The 22,856-nt window shown below is 39.9% G+C and overlaps 1 protein-coding gene across 1 annotated transcript in view; it reads right to left on the bottom strand.

Annotated features, from left to right (window-relative positions):
• Positions 1 to 3,649: 3,649 nt before the first annotated feature.
• The window catches only part of STARD9 (StAR related lipid transfer domain containing 9), a 95,465-nt gene continuing 76,258 nt past the window's right edge, over positions 3,650 to 22,856 (bottom strand). Inside the window, exons 24-34 of the mRNA XM_066321264.1 lie at positions 11,176 to 22,371; positions 10,213 to 10,410; positions 8,874 to 9,057; positions 8,236 to 8,382; positions 7,434 to 7,539; positions 6,642 to 6,784; positions 6,343 to 6,407; positions 6,049 to 6,254; positions 5,579 to 5,658; positions 5,035 to 5,193; positions 3,650 to 3,968 (exon numbers count right to left, since the gene is read on the bottom strand). Of these exons, the coding sequence (XP_066177361.1) occupies positions 3,867 to 3,968; positions 5,035 to 5,193; positions 5,579 to 5,658; positions 6,049 to 6,254; positions 6,343 to 6,407; positions 6,642 to 6,784; positions 7,434 to 7,539; positions 8,236 to 8,382; positions 8,874 to 9,057; positions 10,213 to 10,410; positions 11,176 to 22,371 (12,586 nt within the window). The 3' untranslated portion in view covers positions 3,650 to 3,866. The remainder of the gene's footprint in view (positions 3,969 to 5,034; positions 5,194 to 5,578; positions 5,659 to 6,048; positions 6,255 to 6,342; positions 6,408 to 6,641; positions 6,785 to 7,433; positions 7,540 to 8,235; positions 8,383 to 8,873; positions 9,058 to 10,212; positions 10,411 to 11,175; positions 22,372 to 22,856) is intronic.

The following is a 22,856-nucleotide window of genomic DNA, read 5'->3' as shown; positions in this document are numbered from 1 at the left end:
CTGCAATGCCAATACAAATGGAACAATTCAATACAAATTGAAGAGCAAGCACATTATATCATGCCATACCTGCTCCCTGAGGCTGAGTGTTATGTGATGATTTGCTGCAGATCTCATTTGAAATTGTTGTGATAATAAACATTAAATATCTTGCCTTGTGTTCAAGCTCTCAGTATAGAACCTCTTGGTACTAGGCTGAAGAATAAAATGGATACCTTGGCACAAAATATGGGGCAGAGAAAGTGCAGAACAGACTTCCTGTCTGGCCTGTCCAGCTTCTGCTGAAATAGAAAGCTACTTCGTTACGTAAGGGAGGGCAGGGTGGTGAAAGGGGAAGGGGCTGGAATCCATAAGAGTTAAATAAAAGGTGCTCCTGGTTCTGGCATGGATTTTATTTGGGTATCATGAAACTGTTTGCATAGATATCATGGCCACAACCATTTCCATGAACTCAGCATACTGGAATTATTCTTCTCTAATCCATGTTTGGAAGTTTTTATTTAAAAGGTGACCAAGCCTCAGGAGCAGTTTCCAGCAACCACAGTTGTGCCCTGTGGGGTGGGAGACACTTCTGCAGTGGGACTCAGCAGGTAAGAAACACTTCTGTTTCTTCTTATGACTTAATGCAGTGATGCTGGTTCTTGGGCATCCCATGGCCCCCAGGCACATCTGCTCTGTAAAACCAGACACCCCACTCTGTGTCCAAAGCACAGGGACAGTTGTGGAGCACAGGTTTTCTGCCTGTGGACACTTGGCTATGGGACCACACATGAGGGCATGACCCTGGGCTGGTGACCTTCTCCCAGTGTGAGTCCCTTGGGCATTGTCCCTCTGTCCTGGGCACTGCTGCTGGTGCCAGAGGTGCTGCAGGCAGGAGAGCAGCAGCTCACTGAGAACCATCTATGAGGGTGTGGCTTTTCTTCTGCCAGTCTGTCTTATTGCAAACTCACAGGTCTCAAAAAAAGAATTAGGAAAAATAGTGATATATTAACTTCTTTCTGAATGTGCTGATATGGGGAGTTATCCAACTGGACTTGGGAAGAAGCTCCACCTGATTTTTTTTTTTAAATAACCAAACAAAACCCCCTTTGTTTGGAGAAGCACTGTCACAGAACCCAAATCTAAGCAGTGACTGGCTTCTTGATTCTTGGGCCAAAAGTTGATATTCCATACCCATTCCTCAGCAGGTAAGTAGGAGACCTATGTCTGTTACCACAAACTTGCCTTTGTGTTGTTTTTCTATCCTGCATAGTTCCATAGATGGGTATCTTAGCTGGAGCAAAATAAGGTGGGGCACATTTTCTCGTGTAGAAAATACCATTTATTGTGGATATGAAAATAGCAACCTTGATTTAGGAGCAGAGATTCAACCCTGGGTGGTACAATACAATTGGTTTGATCATCTGCTGCTCAGCAGTAACTTACAAGAAGTTGTTTTTTGCCTTTTGTAGATTACCCAATTTGATATCTGCTGGGCCTTTATTTCTTCCTTCCAAACAAACCAATGCCATACATTAGCAAGTACCATAAAATGTTGTATTTGCAAAAGAAAACATTCATATAAATAGGCTTTTTAGTATCAATTGAAGATTGTATTAAAAAAAAGTTACATTAATTCAATACCGATAAAAATAAAACTTAGCTTTGATAGCATATAAAAACGCTTCAAACCAAGCATATATAAATAACTTAATTTGTAAACATAGAAAAAAAAATTAAGTATATATAAAAATAAACATCTGATGCACTGTACAATAAGACACTATCCTTCATAGGCACTGGCATCGTTGATCAACGGCAATCCCCCAAGATCTTTTTCCTACAAAAACTGCTTTATCACTAGTGCCGTGTCCAAAATAAAAGGGGGGAAAAAAGCAAAGTACTGAGCAAATCTGTAGTGGGTTGTATGAAAACCTCCCCTACCTCCTCTGGAAAGCTATGGAAGCAGCACTGGGGACAGAGCCAATATCCCATGCTGCTGGTTGTGATAATTTTTTTCTGGGGCTTTACTGTACTGCCTTGTTTGTTCTTCCTACTGGGTTTCCACTGAAGGGAGGACATTTACATGTTACAAACCTGGAAATCTGTCATTTTGCTCAGTTGCTGAAAACTCTGTGACAGGTTAGCCATTCTTCCTTGAGGGCCCTGTAAGATGTGTGATACTCGAAGTGAGCCATGCTGTGACTCGGGCTTTTACCAAAAGGCTGCGCCTCACCAGAAAAAGAACACTAATATATTTGTGTTGGGATTGTAATCATGACTATCCAAAGATGAAACAAAGCAAATTTGTAAGTGAAAGGTTTTGTTATCCTCCCTGATCTAGTTTGAGGAGGAAGCCTTGGGCAGCTATGTATTAGAAGTGCTATTTTCTTAAGTATCAATTTGAAATAGCTATTGTCTTTTCATTTAAAACTATATTAGTAACAGAAAGTAACAGAAGCTGAGAACCAAAATTGCACCTGTGCAAAGACAGAGTAAAAGTAGATCTTGGCTCTTGAACTCAAAGGTGGGAAGTGCAACTAACTTCACCGTGTGCTGGGAAAATGCAGCTTGTACTGAAAGGAACTGTGTTAAAGTAGCAGGCACTGACTGCAGTAGGGTGGCTGATTGAGTACACATTTCTCACTTTACAAATTCAAAGTGCAAGAGCTTCTTGAACAATGTGGGCTTTTTTGAGCTAATGAAAGCAGAACATAGCAGCTTTTATTGCTTAGATATATATAAAGTGATTCTGTACTATTGTGCTGAAGACTCAAATGAAGTTATTTGGATATTCAAGGTGATTGTGGCTTTGTTTAAATTTATGAATATGTGAACCAGCTAGGGATTGTGTTGAACAAACATGTAAAGCCTGACAGCAGGATTGTTGGACTAACTGCCACAGAAGTCCCATGAGGTAATTGAATGGGAAGAGTCTGTATTTGCTGCAGTGAGAGAGCTGGTCACATTATGAACAAAGAACTGTAAGACTATGACCAGGCTGTATTTTCACTTTGGGTGAAAGTGTAGAAGGGCTGATGGAAAAAGCTGTTATGGAAAAATGTTGGAGCTACTATTACTTGCAGGATTTAAATTCTAGAAACAAGCTGATTACTGAGTACTAACCTATCCATGACAGTGTCACTGTGTAGAACGGTTTGGTTTCTTTATTTCAAAGCACCTGATTCTGCAGCACAGTAAAACTGTGTCCTGAGGTATGGTGGTGTCCACTGATGCTGCATAGTGTAGTGGCAATCTGAAACACCTTACACTCGTCAGCAAATACATGAAAAAAAAATCTATCCGGGGTGTAGGATGTCTAGTGAATATTGTGCTGCTTTATCTTCCCTCTTCAAGGGGAACAGGCAGCCAGCTAAGATTTGATGATTTATCTACAGAGTGAGGAATTCTGCATTTGGTACTTATCTCATCATTAGAAAGTGGCGTTGCAGCTCTGCTCAAGAGTTTATAAAAGGTCTCAAGCCATACAGGTACTGCTTCCAGCCTAAACTTACTTAAAGAAATAAGTTGATCTCTGAAGCTGCTTGGAAACAGGAATTAAGTAACACAGTCCAAGATTCTGGGTATTGTAAAGCAAAGTCTCTTCCTCTACTCACTGTGCAGCACACCTTTCTTCTCTTCCATGGAGGTTTTCCACTGCTGTTTCCCCACTAAACTTGCTGTGTTTCTTATAAATGGTGTTGTCTAAAACAAAAGATCCTTTTCTCTGACTGTACTTCCTTATAGTGCAGCAGTAGCAGCCGGGCTTGTGAAGTGAGGCTTGGTGGTGGTTCCCTCAAGAGGCAGCATTTTCCATGAGCCTTTCTGATACCTGTGTGTCCCTGTGAGCTGTCAGGGGCTCTCCAGTGTCTGGTGGTGCTGCAGCACTAAGCAGTGAGCAGGTGAGCCAGCCGAGCGATCACCAGGGGCTGCCGCTTTGCCATGGAGCTCAGGAGCCTGGCAGGGATAGCCGGGGCACCGAGGTCCACCTGCAGGGGTTGGAGCAAAGGCTGTACATTGGAGTTTGTACCTCTTTAAACAGAACATTTCTTCAGTCTGGAATAACTCTGATATAACGAGTCTGTGTTAGGCACAAAAGCAGTTAGCAGCCAAATGCCATCATTACTGTCTGGTTTATATCTTTTTCTTCCCCATACTCCATAGACTTTCAAAATTTTGCCATTTGATGTTGCTTCTAGCAGGTATGACCCACATTCCTTTTGAATTTGAGCTTGGATTAAAGTTTACTAGTTTGAGACACACAGTGTTACTGAAAATGTATATGCATACACTAAAGGGCAATATAAAATGCATATACAATTTAAAAAGGCATGTATACATTTCACCTAGGCATTGTAAAATACATGTGCCAATTAATGATTTTTTTAAAAATGGATCTTTAAATTTTAAATAGAAGAGTTTAAAGGACTAATGGCATTTATCTCTACATACGCATTTAAATAAATTTTACACAGTAAGGCATGCTCTTCTGGACATTTTTAAATACTTAGTACCCCCGTCTCAAAGAGAGCCTACTTTTCAAATGAGTCTAAAAAATGGATGATAAGATTATAATTTTCTTATTCTTAACTGGAATCCTAATTTTGACTTCTCTTTTGTATCTATTAAGTGTGAAGAATTAATGACTTTGGTTAGAAAAGTGCACCAAGTATTTTCAGGGATTTTTAAAATAGTATAACCCAAGGTGGACTTCCTGTGTCCACAGCACGGCAAAAATGCAAACAAGACTCCCCATGTTGGCTCACCACATGAGAACAAAACATATACTAAAATTGCTAATAAACTTTTACAGCAGAACTTGATATCCAAGGAAGCAGCCTTCAAGGCTCTAAAATCTTAAGGAGCATGAGCTTAAACACAATTTGAGTAAGAGTCTCTGCATTGAGAAGTGTGAAAGAGGTGACTTTGTGGTCACTTCATAAGGTTCATGGAGCATAGCATAAGGATTGTATTTTTGTTGCTTACCAGCTCTGAAGTGTTCTGCTGTGTAACAACTTTTTCCATTCATAGTTGGACATACAGCAAAATCCTTACCTGTGCCATGTAAATAACTCTGGTGATCTCTCTTCCATTCACTATGTCAGGTTCCAGTATCCAAGCACTTGGCAAAATCTCCCCTCTCACTGCTTCTTTACAAGGGTGAGGCATGGATGCATCATAGACAGACTGAATAGCCAGGACAGACAAGTTCTCCTGCACATGACAAGGTATAAAGATGACAATTTGAAAAATTTTATGTTTATAGCAGTGTTTTCTTTGTTTGCCATGATGCATATTTCTCACCTTACTTACTTAAAAGAGTAGTAATTTTTCATATTATCTATTGAATATATTTTTGTCAAAATCCTGTGTGTTTGCAACCAGACTATAGTGTGTGACATTTGTCTGATGGGCCTTGCTTAGCAATTGTCATTCACAAGAGGGTTTTACACATAATTCACTTGTGTGATAGTGGGATGGCTTTCCTTTCTGCTGCACTGGAACTTCTGCAGATATGATTGACTTCTTTCCCTCCTTTATCTTGAACCAGACTATCAGAACAACTCCTCCTGTGCTGCAGACAGAATGTTCACTTTACCTCTTTGGCTTCTACAGTAATGCAGCAGAAATCCCGGGGCTGCTTTAGGTAACATAGGGAGGTATCGGTCACTAAATATACTGGGAAAAAAAATAAGAAAGGGGAATTAGACTTTGACAACTTCAATTTGTTACAATTTTCCCTACCCCTTACATGCAGATACATATTTGATTTTGGCTTTTGCAGAACTCTAGTTCATATACTGTAATGTATTATTTTAAATGCTTTTCCAAACCACTTCAGGTTTATCTTTACTTTCAAATCAGTGTCTATGGCTGCACTTCTCAGCAAGATGTGTTTAATATCAGCCTTGGAACAGCCTTGCAAAGCTGAAGTTCCCATATTAAATAAAGAAATTGTTAATTTACACATGAAGAAATGGAACAAGATGCCTGTAACTTTCTTCCTGGCTGCCTACATCCAGATGGTGATGGTGATTGTCATCTGCTATGATGTGTGAGGATACTCACCCAGGTGAATGTGGCTGGTTACCTTCTTGTGTATTCGAGCTGTATTGATAGAGCTGTCGTAGAGATGCCTTTTGCCAGGATCTCTCACCAGTCCCCACACATGGGGAAGAGGTCTTTCTATCACTCCTGCTCCCAGAAATCCATGCCTTGTTGCTGAAGGGAAGACTTTGTAGTACACCTGCACCTCTTTTTCTGTACACTGGTATCTGTGAGAGGCAAACAAAAGGTAATTGCCTGCAAGAGGGCCAGGTACAGAGAAAGGCCTCCCCTTACACAGACCTGCCATGAACTTACTTCCACCCAGCTGCTGCTTGGCATGTGTAGAGGTTCCTCAGGTTGTGAGAGCATGCTGCCATTACCTTAGAAAACAATCACAAATGACACCAGCATCACTCAAACATTCCAGCTAACACCCCACACTCTCCTCTGCACCCCATGGCTGCAGCCTGGCTCACTTTTACCTATCCTTCAAAATTTTTTAGTGTTTGTCCTGTACCTGACAAATAGGTAACTGTGATGTAGAACAAGACTTGTCCCACCCATTTTTGCTACAGCTTCCAGGAGGAATAAGTGAAAATTTTGTTTTTACTTACCTCAGTGGTAGCATTAGCCAATATATGCTTGGATAAATCTTGGTATCCTTTTGTTGAAGAGGAATTCACAGAAATAGTTAATCCATGAGTGAACCTACAGCTGGTGCCACTTGAAGGAAGAGGTGGCTGAATTCTGCTGGCTTCTGCAGGAAATAAAAAAAAGCCAGAGAGAGAATAAAAAATTTATAATGTAACCCCACCACTATTCTTAAATTGTAGGGACTTAAACTCTCCACTGGAGCCCCCAATCCATCTGATACTAATGAAGGAGTGATAACATCCCTTGCCTAGACATTCTGTTTGTTGGTATTTATACTGCAGTTATATCTTGTGTTACTGAAGTTTTAATGGTTATTGCCACATGTAAGAAAATAAGAAAAAATAGACAGCTTAACTCCTGAGGCTAAAAATAAGAATTTGCTTGTACAATTCTATACTCATTGCAGATTTGGGCCCCACAGCCCTTGCTTGCTTCCTTCCTTCACTCAAAATATTATCTTGCTATTATCTCAAAAAGCTGTACTTTGATGTTACCACATCAAAAGACCAACTTCAGAGAATTTATAACAATTAAACCACCATTTAATTGTTACAACTTATTACAATATTTAATATTTAAATAAATTTTAAGCAAGCTCTGGCTACTGATGGGTGGTATTTTTCTGAAGTCATGTAAAGGTAGTGACATCCTTGCAATACCCAGATTCAAATTACATTTTGAGTTATATAAATGACAAATCTTATTAGGATTTGGGATACAGCTCAAAAGAAGCAAATTTATGTTTTACTTACCAAACGTTGAATCATTATGCAATTGCTCTGGTGTATAAAGCTGACTATTTCTAACAGCTGAGCGACCTCGTGTATCTCTTGAAAGCAAAGTATTTCCAGAAGAAACCTGATTTAAGAAAGTGCAGAAGTGTGAGCATTCATTTGAAGTGGGAAAAATAAATTGTGTTACACAAGCAGCAGAATATTAGTAGCAAATCTTATAAGGTTGGAAGCTTCTCTTTGTCATGAGGTAACCCCTTTGCCTTTCCCCTAGTTATGAAATGATACTTTGACTTGGGAAATTTAGCAAAGCAAGTGTAAGGAACTAGCATGGGTGCACACTTACAAAGTGACTTCAGGAAAGTCCATTTTCTCACATGGAAACTCTTTAAGTCAATGCACGTAGCATTAAGGGAGGCACATAGAATATCGAATGCTGTCAGATTTATCACAAGAAAAGACCTGTTGTTTCTAAAACATTTGACAGTTCTCTGATAGTTACATAGGCAGAGGTAACTACCTGATTTTTTTATCTACTAATTTAAAAAAACCAACACACACACAAAACAAACAAAAACCCCACAAAACCGGCCCCCCCCCCAAAAAATCCCAAACCACCAAAAATTGTGTGTCACTGTCCTTTGCAATTACATTATTAAATGCTCCCTCACCCCATGTCACCTATCGATGTAGTGGTAATGCAAACTTGTCCTGCATCATAGCTGTGCCAGAATTCATCTCAAAAACCATCTCTGTTCTTACATCATGCCTCTGTGCTTGAAGCATCAGGAGACATCAGTCTCACACAGCAGTGGTTTCTCACCTGCCCTTCCTGGCTGCTGAAATTACTTGCAGTATATGTGGCAGTATTACTGCTGTTGTAACCAGATGTTGGGCCAGAGGAGAGGCTGAGGCTGGAGTCTGTACATAAAGTGCTTGTACTTGCAAGAGTCTTCAGTCTTGCTTCTTCCTGTAATACACATCACAGTATTGCAAACAAAAAACCAAAACACCACAGCACTGGAAGTTGAAAGAGAAACCTAAAGGAATCCAGTTTCTTTCAAGAAGTGTTGACAAAAACTTGCCATACAGAAAGCATTAAATAAGCAAGTCTGTTTGAGTGCCATAGAGTGAATGACTCTGTAAAACTTGGCAGTCTGGGAAAATGCAGCTTTTGCTGCTTTCTTCATATATAAGAGTTCAGACTATCAAACTAATGCTAGGACGCTTTTAAGAGGAAGAAGTTTTTAAAAAAATATGTCTTCTCAGTCCCATTTGTTGCTCTTTGTCTACTTCTCAAGCTCCTGACTTAACTTTTTAGTCAAATACAGTTGTTAAAGATTTTACTTTACCAATGCAACTACTCAATGCTAGAAGTATTAATTACATACAAATATTAATTACATACAAAGAAAATCCTGAGAACTTCCACAATATGTATACTTTCAATATAATGCTCACCTTCTGTAACTGAGAAAATATCTGTTCTCGTATTCGCCTTTTTTCTTGCTCTGCTCTCTCCCTAAGTTTGTCTCTAGCTCTTGCAATTTCAGTTTTGGTTTCCTCTCGTGCCCTCTGATAGTCTCGGAGCAACAGTTCAATGTCTGAAGGGTGCTGAATGCTTCTTCTTTTTGGTTCTTGAACTCTGTAAGAATGGACAAGTAAGGGGAAACACACATAATTACTTGAAATACAATAAGAAAATCATATTTCAATTTAGAACAGGAAAACCTGCCAGAAAAGCAATTAAAACCCACCATATCAGCCTCCAAAAAGCTCTTTGCTCACTAAAGGCTAAGTAGACATAAGGCTTGGAAAATTACTCAGATTGCAAGTCCAGTTTACTACTGAGATTACTACAGTGGTTTCTAAATCAAGTCTCCATATAAGGTTATGGCTTTGGCATATCACATACAAGATTGTTGTGTTGGGGAAAATAACTGTCTCCTGGCCACAAAGGAAGCAAAAGTCATTTAGGGAATATGGTGGGGAAGGAGAAACTGAAATTCTAAAGAGTAAAGTGTTGCAGAGCTTTTCTGATATTTAAAATGAAACTGAACTCTGTAGCTTTTAAGTTAGTGAAGGAGTGTCCTGGTTCTTGCCAGGACAGGGTTAATTTTGCTGGGAGGGGCATGGCCAGGACACAGAGGTTATTCTGTACTACCTCACATCATTGTTGTTGGTGGAGGAAAGGGACTTTTGAGGGAGAAGGGGTTCCCTCCAGCTGAGCTGTGGCAGAGGGAGCCATCCCATATTGTCTATTGTGAGGAGGCTTTCTGTTTGAATCATTAATTTTCTTACACCTTCTGTTATTAATGCAGTTGCTGTTACTGTTCTTTTTCTTATCTAATTGCTGTTTCCAGCAAATTGTTTTCATCTCAAGCCATGATCTTTACCTTTTGTACCTCCAATTGGAGGGGAAGGGGAAGCAGCACTGACTTTAGCAGGAGTACCAAACTGGAGAATATCATTCCTAAATCACAACAAGGAGTAAGAAGACAGATTGGTCTCCAGTCAGTCCAGACTGAATACTTGGCTGTCCCCAGCCATCATACACATATAACAAATTAGGCACTTGTTATGGACTGAAAGAAAACTAGACCCAAGATTTTAATGAATGTTTTCTAAAATCAGGCATGTGTTTTTCCTGAAAGCATTTTCTGTCCAAAAGGTTAATACACCCACACTGAGAAAAATTCTGCCCCTGAAGTCTCAGATGTCAGTAAGAACCATTAACGAGCACCCACTGTGAACACTGTTAATGAACATCAGGCCTAAAGAGAGGTTTCTAATGCCCCACCTGGTGTTTTCCACCACATCTCTTCTCAGCTGTTGCAGGTATTCTCGGCGTTTGCTGGGGAGGTCTAGATCTCTTTGACTTGCATCCAGATTCTGGGACAGACTCAAATGCTTTTGGGGACTCAGGCTTCGGCTTCTTTGGTATCTTTGTAACCTTTTTACTCTTTCCTTCCTCAGAGTTTCAATAGTTCTCATGTGTCTGGTAGGGAAACGTGATTAGAGTGACAAAATGCACACTGCAAAGTTACATTTTCTGGTATTTTAAAGCACTTTAATATTAGGCAGATTTATAAGTAAAATTTTTATAGGAATCTAATACCATCTAATACCCCTTTGTCTACATGCTGAGAGATGATGTAGAAATTCTAAAATGCCACTGCTTTTCTGTCAGCAGGAAATGTACAAGAGGGTTGTGATTACTGCTGGTAATAGCTGAGAGGCAAACTGAGGATGGAGACTAACATAGCTGCTTCAAATTTTTTTGTTGCAACAGTTTCCCAAACTGAGATCTACAACTGCAAAAATCAAGTATCTTGATTGTTTAAAAAATTATTTTGTATATTTATGGGGGGTTAAAAATTATTTTTTGCTTATTCATACAGCAGCATTTATTCACAGAAGCATGAATGGGATATTTCCATAAATAGGATTTATCAGTTATTTTTACGCTGCAATCAATTAAATATATTCCCACATCACCAGGTACACATAACTCTCGTGGCTGCCAGAAATTTTAAGAGTGGGATGACACTAGATTTGAATTACACCAAATCACTCTTTCCTTGGAGTACCCCCAAAACTTTGTCGTAAATGCATCACTTAACAGTTTTTAAAATAAGCCTGACAGTGTTCTCTCTTCACATATACTTCACTCAGTGTGACTACGTGCTCATTACTAAATACTATTTAAGCTACATGAAGTGTATTAAAAATACTTAAACCAACACTATAGTAAGTAATTTACCTTTCATAAAGTTGCTGCTTCCCTGGAATTGCCCCTGGCTCATCTGCAGTTCCTCCCTGAAGGACCCTCAGCAGGGCGTCTGTTTCCCCGATGCCATAATTGAGCTTTGCTTCAGTCAGTTCCACTGTGAGGGGATGCTGATGCAGATCCAGGTGAATGCCAGCCATGATCTGGGCACGCTCTCTCTGAAGTCTCTTGATCTCTCTGCTCCTGCTGTCACAAGACTGGTAATTTCCTTCCATTTCTGTTGACTGTGTGCTTCTAGGCTTCTTTTCTGCCTGAGTTCTTAAATCGGTCACGCTGCCACTCAAGCCAAGTAAAAAGGGAGGAGGGCTGCTCTTAACACCACACCAGTTGCTAAATTTATTGTGTATGGGTAAGTCACGGAGACTGTAGCTCCGAGGCCTGTATGGCTTTGCAAAAGCAGTGCTCTTGCTGAGAGGAATTTCAGTGTCGCATTCACTCCCAGTGACAGAATCTGTACTGTCCTCTTGGACAGAAGTCTGCACATTGCTTACATCAGAGAGCGGGGGAGGGCAGCTGTTCTCATTCCTCCAGAAGAAATCATGAAATTGTAGAGAAGATGCTTCTACAAGAGGTTCTGAGGATGTGCCAGCATTTGTTTTACTTGAACAAGTGGCACTAATTTTTTGATTAAAAAATAAGCCAGCATTTGGAGAAGAGTAGTTATTAATCAAAGCAGTCTCAGAATTCCCAGTGTACTTTTCATGCCCTATTCCACCTGAAGAACCTCTTCCAGCCCTTGTAACATACATACAACGAAGCGAATGTGCCACGGAGTCCTGGTCTCTGGCATCACCTGTTACAACTTCACTGTGGCCTGACACCTCCAACAGACTGCTGGAGTGATACAACCTTTCTGCACAAATGGTAGTGTGGGTGTCGACCCTGAGTCGATGCTGTTGTTCCAAGTCTGTTGAACCATCCTGTCCTAAAAGTTCTTTGGCTGCTTTCTTATCTGAGAAGGTTCCAGATTTCTTTCTTATGCTCTTGTGTTCTCTAGAGGTGCTTGATTCACTGTCTGTTTCTGTCTGTGAAAAACTGTCCATGTGATGTTGCATGCTGAACTGTGGACCTGCCCTCAGCTTTCTCTGGGTGTGAAGGGGACTTGAAGCAACACTGGAAAATCCAAGAGGTTCTTTAATAGGGCAGACAGACTTGCTAAGAGTGCTCTGGCTGCTGGGACTAGCGCTAAGAGTTAGAATAGGGGAAGAGGCCCTATCGACTAGCAGGGTATTTTTGTACCAAAATTTCCTTTCAGCTGGAGTCTCTGTTTCATTGACACTTCTTTTATCCTGAGTGTAGGATGTTGGAGATTGAGAGGTGCTATTAGTAGGGCTGCTAACTACAGTGCATGAAGAACTATCTTGCCCTGAACTTGGCAAAGATGATGTGAGAGGTGAAACTCTGGTACTAGCAAAAGCAATGTCCTGCTGTGCATTTAGTGATGTTTTTTGAAAATGTAAGATAGGGGTGGACGTTTTGGGTAAACGAGGCAGATGCATAAAGGAGTCTTCCAAAATGCTGTCAAGACTGTCATGGAAGTCAGAATTGCCCAGGCTTTTCATCCCTGTTTGTTCTTGTGTTCTTTCTTCAAGAGAGAGTGTTTCCTCTTTCCTTTTGGGAATCTCTCCTACTGTATCTGCACCTATTTCTTTCCAATCAACATTTACTGCCTGAGCTGCCCTCAATTCCTTTTCCATTTTTGCCTCCACTTGTTTTTCTTCATGTTTGCTTTGAGGTTTTTCCAAAATCTCAGTCTGAGTGCCTACATCTGCTGTAGTCTGAGTACAGCTATCTGACCTAACAGTCTTTACAGCACCTTCAGTTCCTTTTTGGTTGATTTTGGCATTCTGTTCATTATCTATAATATTCTGTTGGGAAAGGTTTCCCAGCAGCTCAGAAGTGTTCTGAAGAAGCTGTGACAGATGCATGGACAGGTTCTGCATGCTTGTCCAAGAAGAAGGTTGATGAAATAAATCTCCTCCTTTTATTTCCTCCTTTTTTGCAGAAACATCTGTATAGCTTCTCTGATGTCTTCTCTGCCTTTTATACCTTCCTGTAGCTGCTGTTTGTGTTCCTTGCTCACATGTAATCCCCAGTGGTTTTTTGGGAGGTTTTTCAGACTCTGAAGGATATAATAGTACAATTTCATCAACCTGCATTGAAGAGTTACGAGGCTGTGCAGGAGGATTCTCAAGTTCAGCAGTGTTATTTTCTGAGTTAGTTTCGAGTGTTTCACTGGATAAGTTGCTGTACTGTTTGGTACTATCACTCGAGTATGCCGATTGAAAGTCTTGTCTGACACTGTCCCATTCTTGAAGACCCTCAATGCTACTCAAAGTGCTTGACAAAACTTTTGCTGTAGCATATGAACTTAGATGAGAACGAAAAGGAGAATTTTGAGAGTTCAACCCATTGTCCACACTGGAACATCTCGTAACTTTACGATTTTCCATATTCAAAGGAATTTGATTGCAAGAAACATCACTTGCACTTCCAAAAACATACTGTTTCCAGCCAATCTTGCTGGCTCCATCTTGTTGCCATGGGTGAATGTATGGGTTAATATCACTTGATCTAAAATGCATCGCATCTTTATTAGCTTGCAAAAATAAGTCAGTTTCTGGCGGGTATCCAGCTTCTTCTCCTTTCCCTTCACTACACTGAGCTACAGAACTGCTCTTTGAATGGACATTTGCTTCTGCAAACACAGAACTGCGAGCTGTGGGTAGTAAAGATGATGGAGATTGACTAGTACAGTCTTTCAAAGACTGGCTACTTTGGCTTCTTGCTGCAAAATTTTGTACGTTTCTGGCATCACAGTTTGCAAACTTCTTAGTTTGTGCCATTTTTTGCTGAAATCTGAGTTTAGATTTAACTTTTAGAAAGTTCTTTGATTCCTGCTTTGAAAATCTGTCAATTCCATAAAGATCATCTTCTGTTGGTGATGGAGGTTCTACACTCATATTCAAATCTTGCAGTGATTTAGATGCAGAATATAATGAAGGATCTACTTTAGATGGAGCTTCCAAAGTATATTCTATATCAGAGAAAACAGCAATAGCTGGAGCTGATAGTCTGTGACTTTGTAAATAAGGTCTCTGTTCACTTTGTTTACAGCCCTTTGTACTCTGTGTGGTAGAATATGATCTTTTGCCCCTGAATTGCACCAGTTTGGATTCTTGAGAAGTTAACTCATGGTTTTCTGGCAAAAACTTTATGGAAGTTATTCCATTATTTTTTACGGAAACATTGAGTATTTCTGATTTCAGAGTATTATTCCTCGTTATAGTGTCTCCCATTGTTGAACAAATGTCTGCCTCAGCATCAGGAGCAGGTCCATCAATGCTTGAACGTATATTATTTTTGCAAAGTAAAATCTCTTCTCTACCGTCTGTACTTGTTCTATCTGGTACTTGTTCTGTCTGTTCAGCTGCAGGCACATGCTGACAGTTATCTTGCAGATCTGCAGGGTTTCTTTCAAAACCTGAGACAGTGTGATACGGTTGCCTGGCATCAGGACTTCTGTATGTGGGATATGCTGGACTGAATGAAATGCAGGTGTATTCAGGATCCACCTGAACATCTCTTGGATACAGATTTTCCAACACAGCAACTTCTGAGCCTGTTAATTCATTTGGAGAATTCGAGGATACATTAGTTTGCTTTTCAGCAGGTTCTCTACTTAACGCTTTTCTCTGCTCTGTCTTTGCTGCAAAATGTTCAGCCTCAATATTTGAATGCAGTTCTTCCTTACTTCTGTTAAGTGTATTTCTCATTTGTCCCTCTTTAATAAGAATTCCCCTTCTAGTGTCCCATAAAGGTAATGATGGTAGCAAAAGAGAATTATCATTTGGTATTTTCTCTATGTGTTCGCTGTAAACTTCTTGTGGTGGAACTTTATCCCAATGATGCTGATCCATTTTTGTATCACTGTCAAGTTTTTTACTATTGCTTCCATGTGCAGGTTCCCCATCTACAGCAGAATTTTCATATGAAGTACAATCTGTGTCTGACACTGGACAATGCCTGTTTTCTTTTGCAAGAGAAAGTAAAATACTTCCTGAAGCACATACTGGCTCATCAAATACCACAGCTTTATCAGACTGAGTGTCTTGTATTTGCAAAATGACAAATGGAGACTGTTTCGATATATTTGAATGTGATGTATCATATGTGCTAGTTTCACCATGGCCTATATCCGCAGTTAAAGGAAATTCTGAAAATGCTGTTAAGGCTGGGTAATTGACTCTTGCAAATGATTGGGAAAAAACCCTTTCTTTTACAGAGCACACATCTGCAGAATTGCAGGACACTTTCTCAGTCAAACTGTCCTGAAGTGAGTCCTCAAGCTGACTAAATACTAGAGATTTTGAGTCCTCGAGTACAGAAGATGTGTTAAAAGCACTGAAGTTCTTGGATCTTTGAAATGGTGTCTCAGATGGAGTGTCTTCTGCAGAGTGTGATGGAAGAGACTTTGATTCATTATGGCCAGTCTGTCCTTGGCTCTGGAAAGTGAGCAGACCCAATTCTGGTACAGTCACAGTATCAGTGTTACTGCAGTTTTCTGAGAACTCATGAATTTTATCTTTTTTTATGTCACCACAATTCTGGAAATAATCTTGAACATTTTTCTCATTTAGTTCTGTTCCCACAACTTTTTCAGGGAATTTATTACTCTGATCATATGTGGCCTCTGCAACTGCAGAATTTTCCTTTCCATCTCCTTTTTGAGAAACACCGGAAAAAGTTACAGACACACTCAAATCAGTTGGTTCACTTTCAAAGTATTTTGTTTCTTCAGAGAGAACAGTATCATTTTTACCTTTGTGTCCATTGCTGACAATCAAGTTATCTGCAAATGATGCTGGACAATTCAGAAGACCAGGAGAACATTCAAAAGTGCCCAAGTTCTTACTATAATTTAGAAAGTCTTTATTATAATGTGAATGTTCCTTTGGAGACTTATTCAGGCCTTCTGAAAGGGCTGAAGCTTTCTCAGGAACAGTGTTGCCTGATTGGTCTACACAGCACTCTTCAGAAGCCTCGTGTTCCTGGTTTTCTGAGGGCTCATGCTGATGTCCAGCTACACCAGGAAAATCACAGGCGTTTTCACATTCACTGTTTGCTGCAGGATACCTTGCACTTAAAAATGTCTTCTCATCATGCAGTGATGAACCCCCCAAGTGAGGTATTTTCTGAGTTGTATTAATATTCTGAAATATATTTTGGATAGAGCTTTCTAGTGAAGAGAGGGTTTCTCCTACTCCTATATCTTCCATCACTTCTTTCTCTGAGGAAAACAGCAGGTTTGAAGTATCCACCACTAGTGAATCAGGCACAATGGTATTCTTTAGCTCTTGAGCTGTATCTTCCATGGAATTAAAACAGTCTTTTAATAGTTTATTAACCATTAAATCCATACCGTGTTCTTCATAAGCATTATTAATATCCTGTATTATGTCTTCAGAAGAATCTAATTTTTTCAAGAAAAAGGAGTTTCCTTTTGCCCTTTGCTGAAGTTCAACAGTTCCAGACTCAAGATCGCCTGCACTGTAAGAAGTGAAGGAACTGTTCTCATTGGCAGGTTGTGCAGATATGGCATAATCAGGTCCATTTTTAAATACAAAGAATTCTTCGTCCTGCCTCTGCTGCATGGTCCTGGTTTGCAGAAGAGGTACACTCTTACTTGATGTTTTACCTGGAAAATGTTCTTCTCCTGTTGTGTTGGCTGTAGCAGATGTACCAACACTGATCTCACTCCCTATTAATGTTTCATAGTAAGGCAGAACAGCTCCACTTCCAAGACTGTTGTCGGATGGTTTGGTACATCCTTTCAGTGCAGTGGGAACATCTTGAACAAAATGGGAATCATCACTTCCTCCAAGATATAAATGCTTATTTACAGACTGGCATGGGGAGTCTTGAAGTTTCTGGGTTTTTTCTGAACACTTCAGTGATGCTGGTGGATTTTGTTGCTTGCTAATGCCTTCACTATTTCCAGAAAAACTGGTAGACACCCACTGGCTTTCTCTTAATATTTCATTTAATCTTCTGTCATCATGTGTCATTTGGTAGCTGCCTTTGTTTTCAGGGAAGAGTTCATCCAGGTTTTGTAAAAAGATCAGTTCTACCTCATCTGTGTTTTCTACAAATACCTGCTTTTGTTTGTCTGCTTTGGCCATTTCTACTAACTTCATCAATTGCACTTTCTCTTCCTCAGCTCTGGAGCCTAACTGATCCAATTCACAACTATCAGAACTTTTTCTAACGATACCTACATTCAAGTTTGCTGAAGTGCCATGCTCAGGAGATTGGACAGAGCAACTCATATATGTATGTCTGTTGAGACTTGTAAATTTTTGTTCAGTTCTGTATTGGTCAGTAACACTATCATCAACTGAATATTCACATGCATCAACTACATTTCCTGTCTCTGTAGCAGAGTCCACTGAATCACCATCCTCACTCATTTCAGTGGGGTCATGGTATCTTGAATCATCTTCTAACAATATATTTGGTTCTACTTCGGAAGCCATCAGGTACCTTTCAGGGATCTTAAATTGATCTAAAATTTCTTCTTTGTCACCTCTGTCACAATACATTTGATGTAGAGCTGGAGACTGTTCATTAAAATAAACATTTTCATCTGTACATGTGTCTTCTTTCCTCATAAGAACCAGCTCCTCAGTGTTTAGCATGGTACTTTGTGCTTTACTCCCAGTCACTTCACACTCATTAACCTTGTCTTCCTGGGACAAACAGTTTGGTACACAATGCTCAATTAAATTGTCAGAATTTATTTGTCCTTCATTATCAAGTTTTGCTGAAACGTTTCCTTGCCTCCTTGGGATTAGTTCTGTTTCAGCTACATTCTCTGTTGTTCCCTTCATCTCTAAAAGCCCTTTGCAAGTATCAAGGAATTCCAAAGTATTCTGAATAGTGTCTGTTGTGTGGGAACGCACAGCTGAAGGAGTGGTTTTGGGAGCAACAGAAAGCTCTGGTGAATAAACACCTATTTCTATTTTCTCACTTTTTTCTTTTTGGCAAAAGCTGCTTGTTTCAAGTTGGCTGCCTGAATGCACAAGTGCTTTTGATTCCTGAGTATGTTCTGCCCCTGTGCCCCTTTCCTGCAGTTCATCTTTGCCCACCTCTTCATGTGTCAGGCACAGATTTGTATTAAACTCACAGTGAACTTCACAAGCTGTGGTATCAGTAGGTTTCTTTGGATTCTGAGTTGGACCTATGTCTTCAAAATCCTTTCCACTCCTGTCCTCAGTTACACTTTGGACTTGGGCTACTGATCTGTCGGGTAAATGTTCAGTGCGTCTCGATTTAATTTCCAGTGCACTTTTTTCTAAGTTGCTTGCATTATTGATTGATTTTTTTATTTCTTCATCTCTGGCTGTCCCTGTATTCTGACAAGGAGCCATGGCTTCTTCTGTATCTGTTTCTATGTTTCTGAGAAATTTGGATTCTTTATTTCTATATGAACTCTCCTCTTGAGAAATGGCAGCTGATGCATTTGTGTTGCATTCAAATACCCCTCCCAACTCTGAATTTGCATCATGTTCAACACAAAAGATGTCCTCTGGGCAATCATTTTCAAAAAAGACTTCTTTCTCTTCAGTAGATTCAAGTAAAGATTTTTTCTGTGTTTCTGTTTCCAAGAGAACAGAGGCATCAAATTCTGCAGAAATGTCAGTTGTCTTGTGTGGAGGGTTGTTCTGGCCTGTTGATTTTGAAGAGCATGTTGGGCAAAGGCAGCCAGAACGTACATCAGAACAACTTTCTGTGACACTGACTTCCACAGTAAGATTAGATGTAGCATCACAATCTCCTTTGGCTATTGTGACATGCTCCAATAGTTTATCATAATTTTCAGTCTCAGATGCACTTTGAAAAAGATTAGCTTTTGTTGAAACTTTGTAAAATAGGCTTGAATTAGATTCTGGGAGGAAATCATTTGTATTCTCACAATTAGCAGCAGGAAAGGACTCAGTGTTTTTCCCGTTTACATTCAGTAGGAAATAACTTTCTTCATTTACCACTAGGTTTTTGTATTTGGATGAAAATTCTTTCTGAAGTACAGCCTGAGAATTCAATAGATTGTGTTCTTTGCTTTCACTGTTTTCTTCTCTTATGTTATCAGTGCATAATGTAGAATTTTCTGAAATTTGTTGGGATAAGCAGTTTGCCTGACTGTCTGCTAAAGAACATTCAGGGGAATAATCCTTCGAATCAGGTTTGTGTTTGAGTCCATAATGATTTAGTGAAGACAAGGCTTCATCCTTTGATACGTATTCTTCATGATCTCTGAATGAAGGCACCTCTGGCACAACGTCTGCCAAGCTATCTGTGCTTATTTCCATACAGATTTTCTCTTTTTGAGACATCTCTACTGGTATTGCAGACTGGTCATAGCTTGCACTGGCAGCAGCAACTAAAGGGTGACATTGATATGTTGTCTTCTGTAAGGAAAACTCTGTCTCTGCTGTTATTTCTACAGATATTTGCTCATGATCTCTTTCTTGCATTGTTTCCAGATTACTCTCCCTGGACCTGGGGAGTTCTGTATCAGCTGATTCTGCCCCTTGTCCAGCCAGCATCTGAACCTTGTAACTGCTCACTAGAGAGCAGTTCTTGTTTGTTAAGTCACTGAGAAAGAAACCTTCAGCACAACCTGTTGGTATTTTTTGTACTGGAAAAGGCTGCCCACAGTTTCCAAATTGGATGTGTTTCATTGCAGGTGTCTGTGTTAAGGTCATACTATGAGCAACTTCCACAGAACACTCAGCAGCAGGTGCACTGACAGATGCATTTCCACTGCCTGAATCTGTCCCGCTTGATTTTGCCATCAAGTTTTTGTAGTCATTGTCAAGCTCATCTTTTGAAGAAGTTTGGAATAAGTCATCTTCTAAATCTGCATCTACACAGCCATTCCTCTGCTCCACAATTTGCACAGGCAACACAGAGATAAAAGGTGGTTTTTTCAGAGTGTGATCTTTTGGCAACTCTGGATGAGTTGCAGGGAGAGAGTTCTCCTCTTTCTTAGATACCACTGACAAGCAGTCTGCAGTGGAGGTGCTTTCCAAACAGCTGAATGCTTCAGCTGTACATTCAGTAGCAGACGTATAAGTAGACAATTCACTCAGTTGTTCTTGTTCAGGATGGTGTGACCTTGAATGTTCATAATAATCATGCTCTTCTGAAGTAGGAACAAAAGAGGAACTTGGTCCTACTGAGCTAACAAATGAGGACGTTACATTTTGAGATTCCAAGGAAGAATTTTCATTGGAGTTTGCCCATCTCTTAAAAATCTTATTTAATGATCCGCTCTCAGAAGCCTGGCTTGCAGTTGTTGTTTCAGGTAAAGGTACTTCCCATGTGTCAGAGGAGAAAACTGAGTTGATTTGGTTTACATGATGTGGACTGTGACTAATGCTGTGAATCTGCTGAGAGCCAGAAACAAAAGAAACCTCAGCAGCTGACTGCTTTAGATCATCTTTCTTTACCCAAAGTTCTGGTTTGCTCAAAGAGCACATATGAGCATCTTGAAATTCCAAGTTTTCATGGGAAGAAGATGCTATTACTCTAGGGCTGCTGATGTCAACCTTTGAGTCACAAGACGACCAGGCATTGTTAGTAAGCAAAGGATTTCCACTAGTATAGTACAGTCTTCTTTCAAGAGACCTTTCTTGTTCTATGAAGGGGATTTTTGTTCCCTTCAGCAATTGCTTGCAAGCATTACTGGAAGCAGTCTGTGGCTTGGTGTTCAAATAAAAGGAACTGCTCAGTTTCAGATCATAATTTGTCCCTTCTGTATCTCTGGTGCAGGTCTTCAATTCATTGTCTTCATTCGTCTGTATAGCTGGTAATTTAGTAGTTTGTAACTTCCAGAAAATCTCTGCTGGCATTTCATCAGATGAGTCAGATTTGGATTCTTCTACCAGATCTTCTGCTGGCATCTCTTCTCCATCAGCTAAGCTATCCAGAGAAAAGCTTCTTTCAGCCTTTCCCAGTCTCCTATGAGATGCATATGATGTCACCAAAGATGAAATATGGTTCTCAGTTCTGCTTTTGTAAAGCTTAGCTGGCTCGTGATTGGCCTTTAACTTGTGAAATTGTCTTGTATTTTGCTTGTTTGCTTTATTTTCCTTTTCTATCAAAGAGTCTTGTGACATTTGACTGTCATCGCTCTCAGAGTCTTCTGGGTTGGCAGGACATTTATTTCTGTCAAAATCTTCCAGTTTCAGTTTCTCTGGGAAAGCTTTTGCATAAGCACAGGAGAGTGAATCTACAGAATAGGAACTGTCAGTATCAGAAATCTCATTTTCATCATCCTCTTGCCAGTTCCCCAGTACATCTGTGGCTGTCTTGGACACTCCAGCACTTAGCATCTCAGCACTGTGCCACTTTTTTTCAACATAAGACAGTGGTGTCTGGGAGTTCATCTTAGTGAGATTTCCTACTGATGTTGCTGCCATTAGAAATTCTTTCTGTTCCACTGATGATTTCTCATCACTTGACAAGGCTGAGTTTGCCTCTCTTCTCCAGTTCTTGACTGACTGATTCAGATGCACTGATGGTGGGTTTCCATGCACCATTTTCTTCATTTGTTTAGGAAAGTTTTCTGGAGAAGACCTGTGGCCTTTTCCATTGCTATCCATTCTAATCTTTTTGTTGGATACCTGAGCTCTATTTTGTGCTACATTGCTACTGGCAGGCTGACTTAAATCTCCTAGCACCTTTGATTTTGTGAGTCTCCTCCCTGTAATAAAGGTTTTAGGCTCATCTTTCTCCTTGAAAAGATCAGGGGAGGAGCTGTTAGAGGTCTGGTTTTGAGATCCAGCTTGCCCTGGGCTATCATCCAACTTTTCAAATTTTTTATAATTTTTATTTATATAAGCCATGATAGCTGAATCATTAGAGTCTTTCTCCGCTCCTTTTTTATTTTCAGTTGAAGATGGTTTTTGCTTTTCAGTTAGCTGCCTCTGGACTGAAAAGGAGATCCCCTTTTCATCATTACATTCATCACTCCCAGAAATGTCTTTTCCACTTCTGTAAAGGTATTCTACAGATGAGAACCTCCCTGCTGTACTACCTTTACAGTATTGATCAATATTTGGTGAGGTAGATAATGTTGAGACAGACTCCCTCTTCGAAAAACAGCTGTGGAAATAAATAAGGAATAAAGTCCAATCCTTGCTTGAACATTTTCACCACAGTAACGTTGTGCAAATAAGAACAACAATTTATGAAGCAACAATCTTAATGCTTCTCAAAATCCAAATCTAGCAGGGAATTAAAAAATAAGTTCTCTGACTAATTAGAAAATCCCCTTGCTGTCTGAACAAATGCTCTACACACAAAGAAACAGCTTAATGCTATGAGGTATAGCTTAATATTGAATCTCTGTAGGCTCAAGTAGCTGTAAATGTTAATTAAAAATAAAAGATAGTTCTAAGTCACAGAAATCCACTTAGCAGAGTTTAGCTATTTCCTGCTGTGGAAATAGCTAAGGAGCAGGCTGTGAAAGAGACTGTAGCATCCCAACATTTTAGCATTGCATAGAGATATTTATATTCTGGAGAAGAGTTTGATGATAATCAAGATAAAATTGTGTAGAAATTGGTATTTACCAAGAGTCTGAACAA

This window comes from Sylvia atricapilla, chromosome 6, assembly GCF_009819655.1.
Source record: "Sylvia atricapilla isolate bSylAtr1 chromosome 6, bSylAtr1.pri, whole genome shotgun sequence".
Taxonomy (NCBI): Eukaryota; Metazoa; Chordata; class Aves; order Passeriformes; family Sylviidae; genus Sylvia; species Sylvia atricapilla.
Note: the sequence above shows the minus strand (reverse complement) of the source record. Positions and strands in the feature narration are given on the sequence as shown.